Source organism: Diabrotica virgifera, chromosome 9, assembly GCF_917563875.1.
Source record: "Diabrotica virgifera virgifera chromosome 9, PGI_DIABVI_V3a".
NCBI classification, from domain to species: Eukaryota; Metazoa; Arthropoda; class Insecta; order Coleoptera; family Chrysomelidae; genus Diabrotica; species Diabrotica virgifera.
This window is the reverse complement of record NC_065451.1, coordinates 50,474,056-50,496,419: the sequence shown is the minus strand read 5'-3', so window position 1 is coordinate 50,496,419 and position 22,364 is coordinate 50,474,056. Positions and strand designations below refer to the sequence as shown.

The 22,364-nt window shown below is 32.5% G+C and overlaps 1 protein-coding gene across 1 annotated transcript; it reads left to right on the top strand.

The window, feature by feature from the left end:
- The first annotated feature begins 6,135 nt into the window (after positions 1 to 6,135).
- LOC114333047 (short transient receptor potential channel 5-like) lies at positions 6,136 to 21,816 on the top strand. Its single transcript, XM_028282872.2, has 2 exons — positions 6,136 to 6,358; positions 19,579 to 21,816. Exons 1-2 carry the CDS (start codon positions 6,196 to 6,198, stop codon positions 21,729 to 21,731), a joined length of 2,316 nt encoding a protein of 771 aa, XP_028138673.1. The 5' UTR covers positions 6,136 to 6,195; the 3' UTR covers positions 21,732 to 21,816.
- Positions 21,817 to 22,364: the final 548 nt, after the last annotated feature.

Below are 22,364 nucleotides of genomic sequence, written 5' to 3'. Positions count from 1 at the left end.
AACATCAATTAGCAAGGCTTATCAGATGTAAGAAGATATTGTGTGTGACCTTGATGTAGTATTTAAATACAGAATATGATATTGAGAACAAAAGATTATAGGATAATTATATTGCCAGTGTGATATGAGCATAGCATTAGATTTTTTTTATTCACAATTTATCAAATATTGGGTGTGGACTAACTTTAAACTTTACTACCCCAAAAAATTACGACTATGAGAATTTTCTCCGAACACATATTACATACAGTGGAGTTATTAAGAGAAACCAAATTAAGAAATAATATTTTAAATGAAAAATGATGTAATATCCCCTAACCTTTACATGTCAAAAAAAGTTATTTACCGGATAGGTCAGTTGTTCATTTACTGTCCCTCTAGAAACTCTGGATGGATTCTGGGAAAACCACGGGATACCATTTTTACTTCAGTGGAACTGTATTTTTCCCAAATAAAATGGCTTAAGAAATGAAACCTTCCGCCATTATGGAACCAAAAGTTCGTCGACCGAATTCCAGCACACTTCACAACCAAGTAACGGACGATCGCTTTGTCAAATTTTCAGAACGATCAGAACGTCAATGACCACGGAACACGAATTAAATTCACCAACAGAGGCGTAGAATATGTTCCGTATATAGAATGTGACGTCACGTAAGTAGTCCTTTACGAGAGAATTAAAGAAATTAAGTTAGAGACGAAGAGAAAATAATTATAATAAAAATAATTATATAGCTAATTTTGGAACGTGACCGTTACAATCCCCTCCTACTCGGGAAAAAAAATTTATCAATAAATTTTTTTCCTAAACTCTAAAATAATAACAACTAACAAAGCAATATCAGTCCAGAACATTAGCTTCTATACATGATACGTTGAATTCGCATGGTTCGGATGATTACAGATGTTCATCCATCATTTTTTCTTTAATTGGTAGTGTAAAACATTACAATTATAAATTGATACGCCACGTTGGGCGCCAGTGAAACAAATAAGAAGAACTTCTGTTGGAGTGACAGTAAAGAGAAGGATATACTCCAACAGAAGTAAGGAAAAGCAAGTAACTAGTGGGACAAAAATTAAAATAGATGGGATGTAAAGAAGAGAGTGAAGTGGCTTCTACGTGGAGAAGCCGCAGTAGGAAAATACTACTTTGCAGTAGTACTGAAGAAAGGGGAATTAAAAGGGATAGACGTAGAAATGGGAAGAGACAGAGGCAAACTAAATAGAATTGGCTAGCAAGAGATGCAAGAGAACAACTTGACACTCAAGGATGGATACGGCTCGTTTGTATGCCTGTCGAAGAACAGTAGCTCTAAGTAGATAGTAATGATGACTAAAAGGTGAAATAATAAAATAAGAATAAAGTACTGAAAATGAATGAAAATCAATAATTGTTAAAGATGAACAAAATAAATAAAACTAACAAATCATGGGCGCCAGGAAAATGGTCTTCGATCACTCTCCCAGGTATCTTACACTGCTGTCAAATATTAAATACATTAAAGATATAAGTAAATGTCAATATAAAGGAATAATAAGAACTGAATGATATACAAAATAAATAAATATCTATTAAAAATAACTACCAGATTTTTAACAATCTCTGAGTTACACAAGTGCATATCATGTGACTCTAAAATGACATACAATATTATACATACATATTATACAATACAACAACACTAATGTTATCTTTTACAAAATTTAATACCTCTTGCTTACATATAGGGTACAACTCACATGAGTCTTCTACCAAATGGTTATAGTACGCTTGCTACATACCACCAAATTGAAACCGACAAATATGAAAATATATAATTAAATAGGCATAAGCCGGACTAAGGGAAAATACTAAATGAATTAAGCAAAGTTAAATATACAAATGAATAAAAGTTATAGAAATGAAGTTAAGACAAATACCGAAACCATGACCTAAATTAACCGAACAAATGGAATAAAGCGAATAAACAAATAAATATTTGGGAAACAAGCAAGTAATATTACAAAATAAATATCAAACCAATAATAAAATATAAAACCATAATACTAACGAACTCTTGATAGTAGAGGGCCAGCAGATCGAAAGAGTAAAAAAGTACACTTACCTAGGAACACTTATAACAGAAAATAATGACTACACTGCAGAAATCAAAGTCAGAATCGAAAAAGCACGTTCTAATTTTATGAAAATGAAAAAGATCCTATGTAGCAAAGATTTAACATTAGCTCTTAAAGTACGCCTAACAAAATGTTACGTGTACAGTGTACTATACTATGGACTGTAATCATGGACGTTAAATATAGAGACGGTGAGACGACTTAACGCCTTTGAAATGTGGACCTACAGAAGAATTATGAGGGTTTCCTGGGTAGATAGAGTTACGGACAACGAAGTACTAAGAAGAATAGGTAAAGACAAGGAAGTTGAACTTACAATAATTAAAGAAAGAAAACTACAATATATCGGACACGTGATGCGCGGCGAGAAGTATGGCATCCTGCGACTCATAATGCAAGGAAAGATAGATGGCAGAAGAAGCATCGGAAGAAGACGAATTCCATGGCTGAAGAACCTGCGAGAATGGTTTGGATGCAGCTCAAAATAACTATTTAGGGCTACTGCCTCAAAAATTAAAATAGCTATGATGATTGCCAACCTCCGTAGCGGAGATGGCACCTGAAGAAGAAGAATCATTTTCAAAAAAGGACGGTGTACCGGGGACTATTCTATTATTTGCTCACACCCGTGTGCCTATTCATTCCTTTTACTCTTAGCAAAATTCATGGAAAAGCTATTTACCAGCAATTTTATTGCTGGAATCGAATTAAAAGATCCTATATATTAATAATATAGGTATGCAAAGTCCGCAGATAGTGTGCTACTTATTTTATAAACAAAATGGCGCCGACAAATCGTATTTTTTTCAATTATTGCTCTATAACTCCGAAGATTTGAACTTTACAACAAAAACACCCAAATAAAAATTCACCGCAATTAAATTTTGCATAGAAATCTGCTTTTCACGATTTGCTCCGACGAAAATTTTCCTCGGAAAATGCGGGTTTTTCTAACAAAAACTCTAATTTTCAAATAAAGTTTTAGGTAAGTAATTATTAATCAATAATTAAATAACTTAGTGACATCAAAGCTTTCTTGGTAGAGATTGTAATTCCAGAAGCCGGTGAAAATTAAACGAATATTTTAGCAACAATTCAATTGTTAATTAACAATTTACGATCGCAATAATAACCAAAATAATAATGATACATTGATCAAACTTATAAAAATTATAAAGATGAGATGCTTATTTAATATTTGGTCGACAAAATATAAATTTTTCTTTTTTTTTTGCATAATCTTTAAATTTTGAAAAAAAAATAGTTATAATACGCTGGTCTAATTAGTAAAGTACAAAGATAGGTTATTTACTAGCAATTTTATTGCTGGAATCGAATTATAAGATCCTATATATTAATAATATAGGTATGCAAAGTCCGCAGATAGTGTGATACTTATTTTATAAACAAAATGGCGCCGACAAATCGTATTTTTTTCAATTATTGCTCTATAACTCCGAAGATTTGAACTTTACAACAAAAACACCCAAATAAAAATTCACCGCAATTAAATTTTGCATAGAAATCTGCTTTTCACGATTTGCTCCGACGAAAATTTTCCTCGGAAAATGCGGGTTTTTCTAACAAAAACTCTAATTTTCAAATAAAGTTTTAGGTAAGTAATTATTAATCAATAATTAAATAACTTAGTGACATCAAAGCTTTCTTGGTAGAGATTGTAATTCCAGAAGCCGGTGAAAATTAAACGAATATTTTAGCAACAATTCAATTGTTAATTAACAATTTACGATCGCAATAATAACCAAAATAATAATGATACATTGATCAAACTTATAAAAATTATAAAGATGAGATGCTTATTTAATATTTGGTCGACAAAATATAAATTTTTCTTTTTTTTTTGCATAATCTTTAAATTTTGAAAAAAAAATAGTTATAATACGCTGGTCTAATTAGTAAAGTACAAAGATAGGTTATTTACTAGCAATTTTATTGCTGGAATCGAATTATAAGATGCTATATACATATTATTAATATAGGTATGCAAAGTCCGCAGATAGTGTGCTACTTTTTTTATAAACAAAATGGCGCCGACAAATCGTATTTTTTTCAATTATTGCTCTATAACTCCGAAGATTTTAGCTTTACACCAAAAACACTCAAAGAAAAATTCACCCCAATTTAATTCTACATAGAGGCAAGTTTTTCCCGATTTGCTCCGATGAACATTTTCTCGGAAAATGTGAGTTTTCCCAATAAAATCTCGAATTTTCAAATAAATTTTTTGGGCCAGTAATTATTAATCAATAATTATATAGCTTGGTGAAATAAAAGTTTCTTGGTATAGATTATAAATTCAGAAGCCGGTGAAAATGAAACGGAATATTTTAGCAACAATTCAATTGTTAATCTACAATTTACAGTCGCAATAACAACCAAAATAATCATGAGACATTGATCAAACTTAGAAAGATTATAAAGGTGTGATGCCTATTTAATATTTTGTCGACAAAATATAAATTTTTTCTTTTTTTTTGCATAATCTTTAAATGTTAAAAAAACTGTTTTAAACAAATTAATATTTCTCAGAAATTGTTTATTATATTCTAATTTTTAAAAATACTTAAAATGCGTATTTCATAGGTCTTGAAAATAAATGCTTTAAAAATTTTTTACAACCATTTGCAAAAAAGTTATGAAACAGCAAAGTAAATCTACGATTTCTCCATTGTTTATAATTTGTTTTAATTGTTTCAAAGCTTAAATGTGAGTCTATGGTACAAACTAATTACTCACAAAGAATGTCAAAAATTAGTGCAATGGTTATATTTTAATCAAAGATTAAAAATACTTTTTTTTGTAATTTTTAGCTCAAAAGTAGGCCTGATACAGAATCGGAGCTAAAATGTTCACACGAAGCGACTGACACGCAGCATACATTATTTATTAAAAGTGTACGTTGCGCGGCCGGTCGTCGCTCCGAGTGAAAATTTTAGCTACAGTACTGTATTAGTCTACTTCGTGTAGTCACGCGTGTAAATTACAAAAAAATATATTTATAATCTTTAATTAAAATATAACCATTAAACTGATAATCGATATTTTTTTGTAAATAATTAGCTTGTACTTTAAACTCAGTTCTACGCTTTGAAAGAATTAAAAAAAATTATAAACACCGTAGTAATCGTATGTTTACTTTGCTGTTTCATAACTTTTTTTGCAAATGGTTGCAAAAAAGTTTTAAAGGATTCATTTTCAAGATATTTGAAATGCGTATTTTAGCTATTTTTTAAAATTATAATATAATAAAAACTTTCTGAGAAACGTTAATTTGTTTATAACTATTTTTTTAAACATTTAAAGATTTTGCAAAAAAATAAAAAAATAATATTTTTTCGACAAAATGTTAAATAGGCATCTCATCTTTATAAGATTTCAAAGTTTGATCAGTGTATCATAATTATTTTGGTTATTATTGCGACCGTAAATTATTAATTAACAATTGAATTGTTGCTAAAATATTAGTTTAATTTTCACCAGCTTCTGGAACTATAATCTAAACCAAGAAGGCTTTTAAGTCACCAAATTATTTAATTATTGGTAGATAATTACTTATCTAAAACTTTCTTTGAAAATTAAAGATTTTGTTGGGAAAACCCGCATTTTCCGAGGAAAATTTTTGTCGGAGCAGATCGGGAAAAACACGTCTCTATGCAGAATTTAATCAGGGTGAATTTTTATTTGGGTGTTTTTGTTGTAAAGTTAAAATCTTCGGAGTTATAGAGCAATAGTTGAAAAAAATACGATTTTTGGGCGCCATTTTGTCTATAAAAAAAGTAGCACACTATCTGAGGACTTTGCATACCTATATTATTAATATATACAATCATAAGATTCGATTCCAGCAATAAAATTGCTGGTAAATAACTTTTCCCAAAAATGGCCTATTCTCCGAGAATCAGCCCAGACTATTTACCAATAGCAACGCGTGTAACAAACCTATATTTAGCCCTAGATGACATTTAGATATATCAAATTTTGACAGAATGAGCAGTTACTAAGAATCAATCATCATTGCAACATTTAAAATTTGTATACAATACTTTTAAAGCCATGTCCGCGGACCCCACTCCCCCAGGGGTACCTAAGCTAGCAGGAAAGCCATATCAGTACAAAAGGCTTTCGGACGATGTAGATGTCTTAGTACCTAGACCCAGTATTGTTCTGCCACAACTGCAAGAAGCTGAAAAACGTTTTTTTGAGTTAGTAGCTTCAGGTAAAAACACAGTTTAAACAATTTAGGGCAGTCAATGAGGGTATTTGGCTCCGAATTCCATCCTACTACATCGATTTACTTGCTATTTTCACAGTAAGTAGGGAATAGCTCAAGAAACAAAGTCTACCCTATGCCGATGTGCGCTTTTATCTTGGGGGTGGTTCCCACCCCTTCTCAGGGGTGAAAAATGTTTTGGTTAAAATAGCCACGGAACAGGCTAGAGAACCTAATTTCAAGTAAAAACTGTTCTATAATTATTTTTTTGAAAACTCAATACTTTTTGAGTTATTCGTGGCTGAAAATTGGCCATTTTCATTGAAAATTAGGTACACCTTTTCGGACGGATTTTTGCGAATACCTTAAAAACTACGCATCTAACAAAAAAACTATAAAATATTTCTGTAGGTTATATTTTATAGTGGAGTCAATGAAGGTGGATATGAGTTATTACCTCAGATTTCGTTGAACCTCCATCGATTTTCATAAAAATTGCTGAGTGGTTAAAGGATACCTCAAGGAACAAAGGTGACATAGTGCTAACTTGCGCTTTTTGCGTTTTAGGGATGAAATACACCCCTTTTTTAAAAATTATTTTTTAGATTTCTGAAAGTGCAGTCACTGTAAGTTTTCACTTCCTATTTCGTTGAACCTTCATCGATTTTCATGAAAATCTTTTGCATTTTAGGGGTGCAATACACCCCTACTTTTTAAATTGTAAAAAATGCAGATTTCCGCATTATGGCGCAAGTAATCTCGTTTAATTAAGAAAAATAAATATTTTTGTTTTATATTTATGTGCATGAATTACATTTTTTTTCTAATTTTTCAAACCTTATAGCAACCAAAAATCCGAAAATTAACAAGTCGAAAATCACGAAAACCTTATTCTTCTATATTTCTGAAAGTGTAGTCACTGAATGTTTTCACTCACGATTTTTTTGAACGTTCATCGATTTTCATGAAAATTGTTGAGTAGTTAGAGGATACCTCAAAAAACAAAAGTGATATGGCACCAAGTTGCGCTTTCTGCATTTTAGGGGTGAAATCCACCTTTTTTTTTAATGATAAAAATGCAGATTTCAGCATTCTGGCTCAAGCAATCTCGTTTAATTAAGTAAAATAAATATTTTTTTACATTTATGTGCATGATTTATAATTTTTATTAATTTTTCAAACCTTATAGCAACCAAAAATCAGAAAATTAACAAATCGACAATCACGAAAAAAGTATTCTTTTATATTTCCAAAAAGGCAGTCACTGAAGGTTTTCACCCCTGATTTCGTTGAACCTCCATCAATTTTCATGAAAATTGGTAAGTAGTTAGAGGATACCCCAAGAAACAAAAATGATGTGGTACCAACTTGCGCTTTTATCCTGGGGGTGGATGTTACCCCTTCTCACGGGTGAACACTATTTTATTAAAAATAACCCCCAAGTTTATAAATTTTTTATTTAAATAATGTTTCATAATTTAATAAAACATTTTTGGTACAGTAAAACCTGTCAATAACGGCCACTAAAAATAGAAAACAATTGGCCGTTATAGAAATGTGGCCGCTAATGCTAGGTTTCCTTTTCCACAAATACATAAAATATAATTGAAAATTTATTTATTTTAGTAATTAAAGCAAATCTAATTAAATATAATTCTACAAACAAACGGAACATACCTTTCATTAGATATCGCAAATCACTTTGGCTGATTTTGTCTGCATATATATTATGTTTGAGGAATCCCTTTGTTTTGTGAGACTGGATATAGGACATTTCTCAAGTATGAATTCACAGTCATGGTATATCGTTGCTATACAGGGATAATAATCTGTGCAATGTTATGGTACAGGCTACGTTAAATATGAAATAAATGTGGAAGATATACACTGGTTATTCATTTCAATTTAATTTGGTTGTTTTTTAATCGTTTACAATATTTAAAATAATTAAAGATATAAAGTTAGGGATTTCAAAAATAAATTCAGTTCTCACTGGCAGGGTGGGAAATAATAAAGTGTCATACAATAGCATATCATTACAATGCTCATTACATGCATTACAGGCTGCTCCGTTTGAGAAAACTCATACTCTCAAACTTTGAGAAAACACTCATTCAGTTTCGACCAAACCTGTATTAGCTAAAATTAAACGTTTTGCTAGATTAATAATTTTTAACAATAATAGACTATATTAAAAATCACTTGAATATAAATTGATTTTCTGATGTCAAATCACTACAATTATACATATTGCTATGAAATTTGAAAAAAAAAACGTAATTATCTTTTAAACTACTTCGTATAACATCACAAAACCTGATATTTTAAGAAATAAAACATAGAGCAGAATCCAAAAATGTAAAAATATACAGGGTGTTCCATTAAACAAAAGATAATTTTGTTTCACCCTGTCAATATGGGTGGCCCTGTATACTTGGAAATGTATTTAAATTCTGATATTATCTATGCCCCAATCTCACCTAAATAAACTTTTTCGTATCTCCTACAACAGACGACTAATTGGACTTCCCACAACCTGTATACATACAAAATCTCCGCTATAAAATTTTTTCAAAGAAAATGTTATTGGTTTTTTTAAAATAACTCCCGTTAATTTTTGAAATACGAGATTTATCCAAAAACTGTTACAAAGGTAAGTAAAAGGTCTATAACACTGTATTAAACATAATTTTCTAAATCCTTTATTTTTTTTAAATACAAGGTGAAAGGGCCCCGGTTACATGGTTCTCGCAGTAAAATTTAGGTTTTAAATGTTTCTGTCTCGGTTATTTTTTGTCGTAAAAAATACTAAAAAAAGAAAAAGCTTAAATAAAGTTAAAACTAAAATTTTGTTCTCTACCATTTTTTAAGTATATCGAGTATTTTTGGAGTTATTATCAAAAGAAAATGAAATTCACGAAAATTTGAAAAATTCTAATTTTTTTAATCGTCTTTTTTTCAAAAATATGCATTCTAAACCGGTCAAAATTGTTGAAGTTATTACTCATGTTAAAATAAATAAAGTTTTATTTAAATGGGTTACTATAAATTTCATTGTTTCATTTTTCATTCTTCCCTAAAAAATCTGAAAGGGTCCTCTTATTTCCATCATAACTTGCTTAATTTTGATGCTATCGACTTCTTATATAGCTTTTTAATAGTTACCTTTAAATACTTTATTGAAATGTTTAGTATCTATATTTAACAAAGTGCATCGTTTTCCTGTTATTTAAGCTTGAATGTTAAAATTTTAGTACTCTCGGAAAAAAAATATACATTCAATTGCATATAACTCACTTTGTATATCTAATAAAGAATTTTTCGAATAAGGAGCTCATTTATTTTTATATTATATTCGATTTTGGTAATAACAACTTTTTTGAAGAAACTCATGGTTTTTGAGTTATTTATGAAAAACTGCTTTAAAACATGGATTTTTTTCAGGAAAAATCAAAACTTTTGATCTTTAATAACTCAAAAACTATTGATTTATTGGAATAACTTTATATAACAAATTTTACTTATAATTTGTCCCTCTATCGATTAGTGGTATTATTTTTAATAAAATAATTTCCAACCCCGAGAAAGGGTGGCATCCCCCCAGGGTAAAAGCGCAAGTTGGCACCATGTCACCTTTGTTTCTTGAGGTATCCTCTACATACTTACCAATTTTCATGAAAATCGATGGAGGTTCAACGAAATCGGAGGTGAAAACCTTCATTCACTCCACTAATAAAAAATCAAAGAGATTTGTTCCTTCATAAATCTTCTAGTTAAAAAATATAAAGAGGGGTATGGTAGGTAAGAAGAGTTTGTTTTTTTGCTGCATGCTCAAATCGGTTTATTCAACTTGAAATAACAGAGAAACTGTGAATTTTAGGTATATAATGATACTAATAACTTTTGTACGGCTTGAAAAGGCCTTTTAAATAAGCAATACTAAATGTCGATCACATTCAAACTAAGCGAGATATTCTGCAAAAAAGTTAATAACTAATGTATTTTAAGAAGAAATGAGAAGTATATTTAACCCCTCATCCATCAGAACTTAAATACATCGTTTTCCTTCTACAATGCTTTTTATTATAGTGTTATTTGTATGTTCATAAAGTTGGACTGGATTAAAATGAACGGTTTTTGAAAAAAAAATAAGATTAAATTATAGAGCGCGTTTTTAAATTTTCTTAAAAATCTTCCTTTTCCTCCATGTAACTCGAAAAAGATAAGAGATACGAAAAAAAAGATACCACACAAAAATATAGGGTCTTTAGATATAAATTTCCTTTTTATTTTTCATTACTGTATCTATTATCATTTTCAAGTTACATGGAGAAAAAGGAAGATTTTTAAGAAAATTTAAAAATGCGCTCTATAATTTAATCTTTTTTTTTTTAAAAACCATTTATTTTAAACCCGTTCAACTTTTTGAACATAGAAATAACACTATAATAAAAGGTATTGCAGGAGGAAAACGATGCATTCACATTTTGGTGGATGGTGGTTAAAATTACTTCTCACTTTTTCTTAAAATACATTAGTTATCAATTTTGTTTTCAGCATATCTCGCTTAGTTTTAATGTAGTGGACCTCTAATGCAGCTCATTTTAAAGGTCTTTTCAAGCACTACAAAAGGTATAAGTAGCATATACACCTAAAGTTGACCGTTTCTGTGTTATTTCAAGTTGAATACACCAATTTGAGAATGTACCAAAAAACAAACTATTTTCACCTGCCATATCTCTTTTTGTATTATAACTACAAGATCTATGAAGGCAACTGTCCCTTTGTTTTTTTATAGCCTACAAAAATGTTTAATATAGTTTTTCTTTTTAGTTAGATGCATAGTTTTTAAGGTATTCGCAAAAAACCGTTCGAAAAGGTATTATGTTTCGATGAAAATGGCCAATTTTCAACGACGAATATCTCAAAAAGTATTGAGTTTTCAAAAAAAATTATAGGACAGTTTTTGCTTAGAAATAGGTTCTCTAACGAATTCCGTGGTATATTTAACCAAAAACTTTTCCACCCCTAAGAAGGGGTGGGAACCACCCCCAAGATAAAAACACACATCGGCATAGACTTTGAATTAGGAGATAAGTAGAGGCTATTCCCAAAATTTCATTAAAATCCATGCAGTTGGATAGAATTCTGAGGTAATAGAGAGTTATCAAGTAACCCTAGGAGAATACGGTAACGCTATTTTACTGTATACTTTACATGTTATTTATAACGTTACCGTATTCTCATAGAGTTACTTGATAACTCTCTAATATCCTATTCTTGCTCCCATTGACTGGAGTAATTATTATTTTTATTTTTTTTTAACTACAGTCCGTCTAATTTACTTACCGTTGCACGTCATTATTTACGTTAGAGATCTAAGTTGATATTGTTGCCCAATTACAAAAAATTCTTGAATTCATTTTAAATCAAATACGTCACACAATTTTTGCGGAAGTGGATTATACAGCAAAACAAATTAATATCCAATGTAAATAAATAAAAACTTTAGAAATAGAAAACAAGAATTAAGTTATAAGCTTACGTTAAAGTACATACTTAATAAAAACAAAGGGCCGGTTGTTCGAACGCTAATCAAAAATGATCATTATCAAATATTTAATTACTATCACAACTGTCAATGTCAACTTTGATTGGGTTGCTGAAAACATAATTATTGATTACAATTATGAAATTAGTTAATCAATTATGTTAATAATTGTTATGTTAATTGATTAACTAATCTCATAATTATAATCAATTATGTTTTCAGCAACCCAACCAAAGTTGACATTGACAGTTGGTGACAGTAATTAAATATTTGATAGTGATCATTGTTGATTAGCGTTCGAACAACCGGCCCTAAATATAATGAAACAAATACTTATAGTAAAGAATATAAACAAATATGAAGTGTCATCACCGCAACTGTCAAATAAATGTTACCAATTTATGCCAAAATATCAACTTCGTTCGATTATAGTTACAGTGTATTCCGAACAAATTAATGTGCTTCATAAAAACGCTTCATAATCCATTTATACAAATTAAATGAAACATATTATTGTGTATTTCTTTAAGTTAACATTAATAGAAATCTTTAAATATTATTTCTACGCGTATATAATAAAATATGCCTAGTGGCTGTAACGCCAGTGTACTCGGAAAAGTGATTCTAAAAAAGAACACACCTACCGCCTAAATATTTCGTGTTGGTATCATGTGACGTCTCGGGCTATGACGCGGATGACGTGCAACGGTAAGTAAATTAGATGGAGTATGGCCAAAAAAGGTTTCTTCCGTATTATATACGTATTATATTCGCAACAACTCACTTATTGTCCTTTTCATGAGCATTTTTCAGTGCGTAACAAATGATAGGAAAAAGGGTAAGTCCGTGATAATACACATTTATGACATTTATTCTAACATGACATTTTAGTTAAATCTGACAGTTGTCACATTTTATTTTCAATTTGGAATAAAAACAAATCAAATGTGTTTCTTGCATTTATAAAATGGTATTTTCTTTGATTTGTATAGTCTTATAAATTATACAGATTATATTTGTAATATTATTATCTAATTAAAAAAAAATATTTTTTTTATTATGGCGCCATCTACCGACAACTAGAATAACTAGAAAAAATGTTGTAAATGTCTGTAATCACGGACGTGCCTTTTTTTCTGTCACATACAATTTAATGCGTTAGAAAGAAATCGAAAAACTGTGACGCACTGAAAGATGATCATGAGAAAAAGAATACTGTCACTTGCTGTTGCCTTTAGTAAATTTCAATTTCCGACTTGTCATCGACTTATTTCGTATGCTTTAAATGATGGCGCACGGGTAAAGATTCAGGGACTCAACTGTACTCATGGTCTCTACACTGTAATTTTTTCATTCATTCTGGCCACATGGTCCACCCAGTTCCACTTCAATCATGCTACTCGCTCTGACAACTGACACGGCTGTCCTTATTTCTTCACCTTTAACCTTGTCTCTGAGAGAGTCAGTCGAAGTAACGAGCGTTCCATTCCACTTTGAGTGTGGTTGCTGGGTCCTCTGTTAAGGAAAGTATTTCGGCGCCGTAAGTCATGACTGGAAGCACACATTGGTCGAACGCTTTCTTTTTCAAATTATTTGTCATGTTGCCCTTGAAGATGTCTCATAGAGCCTCATATACAGCCATGCTAAAGTGATTATGCTTTGTAGTTCAGCAGTCTGATCTTTTTGGAAAAGTACCCCGCACAAACCTTATGGAAATTAGGTCCCAGTGGATTTAGTTCATACTTTGGGAAAATACTCTTTGAAGCAACCTGATAAAAAGTTCTCATGGGCACATCTCGATCGTATGGAGGATTTTCAAGATAGAGGCACAAACTCGGAAAATTATAAGATTTACCGGGTATTCCAATTCCCTGAGTTAGTGGTTATCAGGCAACATGTAGAAGTTTGGATTAAATAAAAGTACTAGTAGTCTAGGATTTTTTCTTGGCTATCCGATGGCGACCTTTACTTTTATCTTGACCTTCAACGGACGCCATCTTCTAGAGTTTCGCCGGTTTTCAGCATTAAATTGATATAAACAGATTACTCATGGGTTTTTGGGATCGCTAAACACAAATATGCCATTAGAATTGACCTCCGGAGGACGTCCCAGGCAACCAAATAACGCTTACAAAACGTTGAAAAGACGTCATAATTATCACCAAACCACGTCAGTTTGTCACGTTTTTTCGACGTCAAAAGTCACGTGAATATGTCCCACCATAACTGACGTCATTTTTATCACGTTTTAAATAGGTGATATAAAAAACGTAGTTTTTATGTCGTTTTTTTCATTTAACTGATTTAAATTTAGCTTATAGGCTAAGGCCGCTAAGGTATACTTACTGTGTCAAAACTGAAACAACATATAAACTAATAAATAATTTATTAACAAACTAATTTAATTAAACTCGATAACACATAATTAGTTAATTAACAGAAAATATTCACCAAAATATAACACATAACCTCAAACCGTTTTCAAGAAGAACTATCACAAGAACTATTGCATTAAACTAACTCACAACTCACTTGAGAAAAACGAATAAAAATCTCTTAATTAACACGTTTCTTCAACTAAATATCTAAATGAAAAGTCCTTTTTTACCACACAAAGCACGTAAACAATAAATGAAAAATGTCTGACAATTTAAGCCAAGCTTACAAACGTCAATATTATACAACATTATCAGGGTTGCCAGGTCAGTTTTTACTTTTTCAGTAGTTTTGCTTTTAAAAATCAGATTCTTTTTAGGCCATGTAAATACAGTAAAACGTGTGTTATCGGTCACCTGTCAAAATCGGCCACCTGTACTAACGGCCAGTTTCAAAATTCTCAAAACCAATTATATGAAGATTTCCTTATTTAAATAATCCAATAATACCAGGTCATAATTATTATGACCTGGTATTTACGGCCATCTTTATAATACGGACGCGGCCAAATAATCTAGTATTTTTAAAGCCCGTGTCATAGAAATTTACCTGTTAATAACGGCCATAACGACCTAAAAAATAGGTAACATGAAACATATAGGCCTACTTCCCATGTGTCGAAGATATACTAGCACTTGTTTAAGATCGCTTGTGCGCTAGAAGTGACATTGATTCTGCATGATTGTACCAGCCCTCACATTATAGAATTTTCACTAGTTATACAATACCTAGGTACTTGCTGTGTCAAAACTGAAGCAACATATATATGAAACTAATAAATAATTTATTAACAAATTATCTAACATACTTAATATCTTAATTTAACGCTGTCTTAATATCTTCATTTAACGCTTAATTTAAAACAAATAAACATAACCTCAAATAGTTGTCAAGAAGAATTACTGCATTAAACTAACTCGCTGAGCAAAAACAAAAAAACGCATAAAAATCTCTTAATTAACACGTTTCTTCAACTAAATATCTAAATGAAAAGTCTTATTTTATCACACAAGACACAAACCGCGTAAACAATAAATGAGAAATGTCTTATGAACATTTAGCGCTATATCTAAACGAAATTGTTTGGAGTCAATGTCAATACAACAAGCAAGCTCCTCCCAATTTTGTGACGTCAGACTTAGGCTGTCTGAAATTAAAACGTTTTTTAAACGTAATTTTAACGTAATTATTCTTACGTGTTTAAAATCACCTACAAAAGACGTCTATACGACGTAATGTTCAAACACGTGTTACATTCAACCAAAAACTGACGTTTCATCAACGTTATATGACGTTACTTGGTTGCCTGGGGAGTTGCTGAACACGAATACCCCATCAGAACAGACATCGGAGTACCTGGTGCCTAAGGCACGTCATACTTTGGAGATTCGAAAGCTTTCGTTACTAAATTAATGTAAACTGATTACTCACAGGTTTTTGGGATTGCTGAACGTGAATACGCCATCAGAACCGACTCCCGGTGCACCTGGTGCCCAGTGTCACTGCTAAGGCACGTCATCTGGAGTTGCGAGGTTTTTCGGCATTAAATTGATGCAAACAGATTACTTGGAGGTTTTTGGAGTCGCTGAACACGAACACACCATCAAAACCGACCAACCGGAGTACCTGGTGCCCAATGTTACTGCTAAGGCACGTCATGTTCTGAAGTTTTTGAGTTTTTTCGTCATTACATTGATGAAAATAGATTAGGTACTCGGGCGGTTTTTGAGGTTGCTGAAAACGAATAGGTCATCAGAACCGACAACCGGAGCACCTGGTGTCTAGAGTCACGCCATCTTCTGGAGTTTCGAGGGGTTTCGGTACTAAATTGATGCAAACAGAGTACACGAGGAGTTTCTGGAGTTACTAAATACGAATACGCCATCAGAATTGACCCCCGAAGGACCGTCATTTGGTTTTACTGAGGTTAAAATGAGGCTACTTTGTGACACTTTTTAGGTTTTGTGATGATATAGTACATACACCCTAATAACACCAAACATTCCATGTATGTTCCTAGAATGTACATACAGGACATTGAAAACATTCCTGGAATGTCCTCAAAAGCACAAGAACGTCCCCTAAATGTCCCAGGAAAGTCCTGTGTCAGCATTTTAAACATTCCTTGAATGTCTTGTTGGAACATTCCATGAATGTCTTGTCTATTATCTACGAATGTTCTTTCGAAATTCACAGTATATTTTTTAGTCATTCCCTGGATATAGTCGCTGATGTGACATAATACCTCCGATTTGTTTTTTCATAAGTTTTGTAAGAGAGACTAAAAACTTTTTTTACAGTCACCTCCTGTTTTCATATGATATTTTTTGACATGTTTTGTAGTAAATTCAACTATCTATTTATTACAAAACATGTCAAAATTTACATGTGAAAACAGGAGATGACCCTAAAAATGGTTTTTCGTCTCCTACAAAATTCATGAAAAAGCAGATAGGAGGTATTGTCACATCATCGACGATATACCAGAAGTATATGTGGCCATACCAAATAATACATCCTTGATAAATATAAACATTTTTATTGCACAAAATCTTGTTATATAGTTTTTTCCATAATCATCACTACGATGATGATTCTTTGTATTGAATTGTACATTACAATTACAATCTGGTCATAACTGACCTATGAGCAATTTTAATTTAACCTAAATGACTAGGGTTCCTTAAAATGAAGAGCTTACCCCATAGCGTCTCTTATCTAATCTAACAGGATCGTGCACTATTTTAACCTACACAGGCACACAAGCACTATGCTGTGCTTTTCACTATCACCTATCACTTAAACTAGATCAAAAGGCTTTGTCCCCTTCAATCTTCTAGTTTACCCAGTAGTATCGAGGAGCTGGATTTCCTCAATATTCTCGTACTTATGAAGTTGTTGCTCGTGACTTCCTGCAATCTTCTTGTTGATTATATCCAGGTTCCATTTCTAGGTCCCTATGGAGATCACTGTTTGTCACATACCATGGAGCATCTACAATATTTCTCAGTATTTTGTTCTGGAATCTTTGTATAATTTTTATATTACTTGGTCTAGTATGTACACCCCCATAGTGGGCATCCATAATTCCATACAGGTCTTAATATTTGTTTGTAAAGTAATAACTTATTATGCATCGACAATGTGGAGTTTTTTTCAACTAGCCAATACACTTTTTACATATATATTTCTTTTGCCTTTCATAGCCACAAGGCTACGTTTCCTTCCAGGTTTTTTTGTAGAACACTTTCAGCTGATTCTAAAAAAAATTAAAATGAATGGTTATATATTCAATCATAAATTTTTAGGTTATCATGAAATGTGAAAATGTGATGACCACGCGGCACGCGACCCTACTTACATAGAGCACCCGCGGCAAATTTGAAAATGAACGCAAATTGAATAGTAAATGGCCTCACTTAAAATATAGGACATTGGTAGTATGTTCATAGAATGTATTGTGGTAACATTCCACCAATAATTTATTCATATGTTCACCGAATGTTCCTTGAATGTCCAGGACATTTAAACATTAATAGAACTTTGATAGTACATTCTTGGAATGTTTTGTGTTGTTAGGGCAATTTCGGTTTAATATAATTTTAAAAATCCCACCTGAAAGCTCAATCTTTCCTCTTTGTTCAGTGAAAACCATAATGCGCTATATGTTATAGAAATCAAGACAATGTCAAAAAAAGTTGTCACAAAATGGCCCCATGGGTGGGGGCTTCTTTGTGACACGTAAATTTTTCTGTGATATTTATATATGGAATCCTAACTACGGCACAAAGAAACACCCGTACATTTTGTACAGACAACATTTTAATACTAAATAGAGGCAACATATCGTGCTAAAATATAAATTTACTTTGGTAGAAATATCTTCTAAAAATTCTTCTAGGTAAGTCAAAGTTTGCGCGCCAAACTAAAATCACCTGTTTTGACGATAATCAAATCAGCTGTGGCATGACGAGCGAAGTTGCACTAAGAACTTTGGTTATTGTCCCCTAGATAACGCAAATAGTCTATTATTGAAATAAAACATTTTAATTATTCCAGCATTTCTAATGGCTCAGCCAAGTTAACAAGTTTAAGTTTTCAGTTTGGTCAGACCGTGTTTTCAGTCTGGTGGGATGTAGAGTAACATCACGTTGTTTTTTATGCCATTACAGTGAAAACTTAGTCTTTTGCTAGCAGTTGCCGCTAGGGCATCTATTCCATTTCGTTCGTTGCAATCCGTGACTGCATGCTGGGGTTGGTTTTGGTTGGATCAGAGAGAGCAGCATATGTGCCTCCTGATGAGAAACTAATGAGTTTCGAAACCGGTAGAGGTGCTTGCTGCACTCTCTGATTGGACTAGAATATGATGCGGCTGTATTTTCGTTTTGCAACGAAATTGAAAATGGTTATTCATTTTTGATTTACATGTTTACTCTGATTGGAGGACGAAGGGAACCATTCTCGTTGGAACTTTACCACGTTGAGCAGATGGGACGTGAATTATAAATTGTAAAATTCCCTCATCTTCCTTAGTCTCAGCATCCGTATGGTTTGGAAATTGTAGAAAACTTGGAGGTGTAACCAGGGAAGGTTCCCATTGTTTTCAGTCTGGTGGGATGTAGAGTAACATCACGTTGTTTTATATGCCATTAGAGTGAAAAGTTAGTCTTTTAATAAGTTTTAACTTTAGAGAACACTGTCACAAAGTAACTATATAGGTATGTGTCACAAAGTAGCCTCACTTTTCGGTACGTTTTCTAATTCTTGTAGCATTAGTTGTGCTTCACCCAGGTCTGTCTTCAGTAATAAGTACTATATCGTTGGCAAAACGCAGATGAGTGAGCATTTCCCTATCTATTTTTATTCCTCTATTTTCCCACTGTAGCATTTTAAAGGCATATTCGAGGACCTATAAATAATTTATTAGATGAGAGAGTGTCGCCCTGTCTTACACCTCGCTTAATATAAATTTCTCTGGTGGTATCATGTAGTTTTACACGCATTGTGGCGTTTTGGTCCAATGTTTGTACTAACTTTGTAAACCGGTCGTCTATTCTACTATTGTTCAGAGCAGTTATAATGTCTAATTCCACGGTGTTGTGGAAGGCTTTGTGAAAGTCTACGAAGATAAGTACCAGGTGTTTACCATTTAAGGTTTTTACTGTTTGTAGGTGATCGTTTGTTCCGAATTTTGAGATTTAAGTTATTAAATTAATCAACTATTCTTTTACCTTTGTAGGCGATGTGATTGCTGTTAAAGAATACTTAGATCAAAATCCCACTATTAATGTGAATTGTACAAACTTCCAAGGAGTCACAGCTCTCCTAGTAGCTGTTCAAGGCCACTCTGATGCTATGGTTGAGTTTCTATTGACACAACCTGGTATAGACATCGGAGATTGTGTATTGCATGCTGTTAAAGACAACCAACCCCTTATCTTGACAATGTTGTTAGACAAATTAAGCCAGATTTCGCCGAGTCTAGAATTTGTTGGTGTTACACATAGCTCTGACTTCCCTGATTATGTCACACCTTTGATTCTAGCAGCACAATGCGGACATTATGAGATTATCAAGACATTAATAGAAAGAGGTCATACTATTAGCAAACCTCATCCACCTTCCTGTCGGTGCTCTGAATGCCTGTTACATCTAGAGCAAGATGATCTTCTGCATGCAGAAAGCCTAAGGTTAAATTTGTATAGAGCTGTAGCAAACCCGGCATATATATGCTATTCTACCTATGATCCTATATTAACCGCCTTCCGATTAGCTAAAGAGCTGAAGGACTCATCTTTTCTTGTACCAGAATTCCGAACTGCTTACACCGAACTCTCTGAAGAAGTTGGTACATTTGCTGTAGATTTGATAGCGTGTTGTAGGAGTACTACAGAAATGGAACTAATACTAACGCAAAGTGCTGGTTTGTCTTCATCAACAGCGTTCCAGTTTCCTAGACTAACTCTAGCGATGGATTATAAGCAGAAAACTTTCGTGGCACATCCAAACACTCAACAGATTGTTGAATCTGCTTGGAGTGGGGATTGGCACGAATATATCATTAAACCACAGATTATTAAGTTACTATACCCAATAGGTAGAGCCTTCATGTTGCCTGTGATTACCTTCATGTGCTTATTAATGCCTAACTCTGGTTTAGTCCAATTTTGGAGTATACCAATAAACAAAATGTTGAGTCATATATCTTCATATGGAATTTTTTTGGTGATAATTTTCTTAGAGTCCAATATAGATAAAACTGGACAGAAAAGAAAACCACCGAACTCTGGTCTCGAACCGGTAATAATAACGTTTGTCGTGGGTAATATCTGGAGCTTAATTAGAATGTTGGTATTGGTAGGCCCAGCAAGATTCTTCAAAAAGTTATGGAGTTGGCATGGAATAGTAAACAACATGCTATTTGTACTTACATTTCTCTTTTGGTTAGCATCTTACTTAGACGCAAAAAGTAATGATCAAACTGATCTTGAAAGAAAATACTGGCATCATTTGGATCCATTGCTCATAGCTGAGGGTTGCTTTACAGTAGCAACTATAATGGCTTATTTTAAGTTAATGTTTTTTTGTAGACTCAACTATTACATGGGACCATTGCAGATATCTTTAGGTAAAATGTGTGCTGATCTGGCTAAATATATAATAATTTTCGTTATTGTTATAATCTCGTTTTCTGCTGGTTTGTGCAGGTTCTACCAGTACTACGACGGGATGGTGCAGGTTGATAGCAACCAAATCAAGACACAACAAGTCTCATCGTTTGTTAATTTTGCATCAACTTTAAAAACTTTTTTTTGGGCTATATTGTGCATGTCTCCATTAGAGTCTGCAGATGTGGTTATAGAAAATCTTCCAGGGGAAACCCCTGAGACTACTATTATCAACACTCACGAATTTACAGAAGCTGTAGGGTACATAGCATTTGCACTATTCGAGGTGCTAATAGTAGTGATGATATTGAATATGCTCATAGCTACAATGTCGTCTACGTTTCAGAGAGTAATTGATAACTTGGATGTTGAATGGACTTTCGGAAAAACTGACTTCTACATGGAGTTTATGCTTCAGTCGACAACACCTTCACCATTCAACTTAATCCCTACCCCTAATGGTGTTAACAATTTTTTGAGTCTACTTAGTGGACCTACTACCAAATCTAAAGGTTGTTGTAAATTTGATAAAGATAGTTTTTTGCAAAATGAATCTGTTGGAAGGGTAAATGAGATAGAATATCCAGCGCTGATGACTTTGTTAGTACAGAGGTACTTTAGAGAAAAAGATATGGCTTCAGCTGCCGCTAGTGATTTTGATTTACTACGACAGGAGATACATGAGCTCAAAAATTTATTAGCTCAGATTGTAGAAGAAAAATAGATAAAATGACAAATATCTAAGTTCAAGACTTTTATTTTTTCAATTATTTTTGTATTTGCATTTGTTTATTTATGACATGTTTTTTAATTTATAAGTAATATACATATACTTTTTCAAAAAAGATGTTTCATTTCATCTATTCCTACTATTTTTTCAAATTTACACAGTGACTTGATTCATAAGGAAATAAAGATCTTCAATACTGTCAACCATGGTCACTATGTCATCCCCATATCTTATGTTGTTGATGGTTTCTCCTCCAATTCGAAGTACGGAATACAATAAAGACATAACAAAAGCGAATCTTGGAGGAAGTTCTGCCAGTACTAGAGTTTCAGATATACCTGCCAGTACTAGAATCGACAAGATTTTTTTTAAGGATCCGACACAGGCCTACTAAAAAGACCTATGGCACCTTTGCCGAATCTAAAAAGGAAACTATAGAGTTCTTATTACAGAACCACTGCCCAGAATTAACAATTATTGTTAAGCAGACTCAGGCTGAAAACCTAGAATGACCTAATCATCGTAGGAAAGAAGATAAAATAAACATCACCGGAGAATATAAAGTGGGCCATAAAACACTTTGCTCCATTTAAATCTGTAGGTGATGATGGAATATTTCCTGCCATA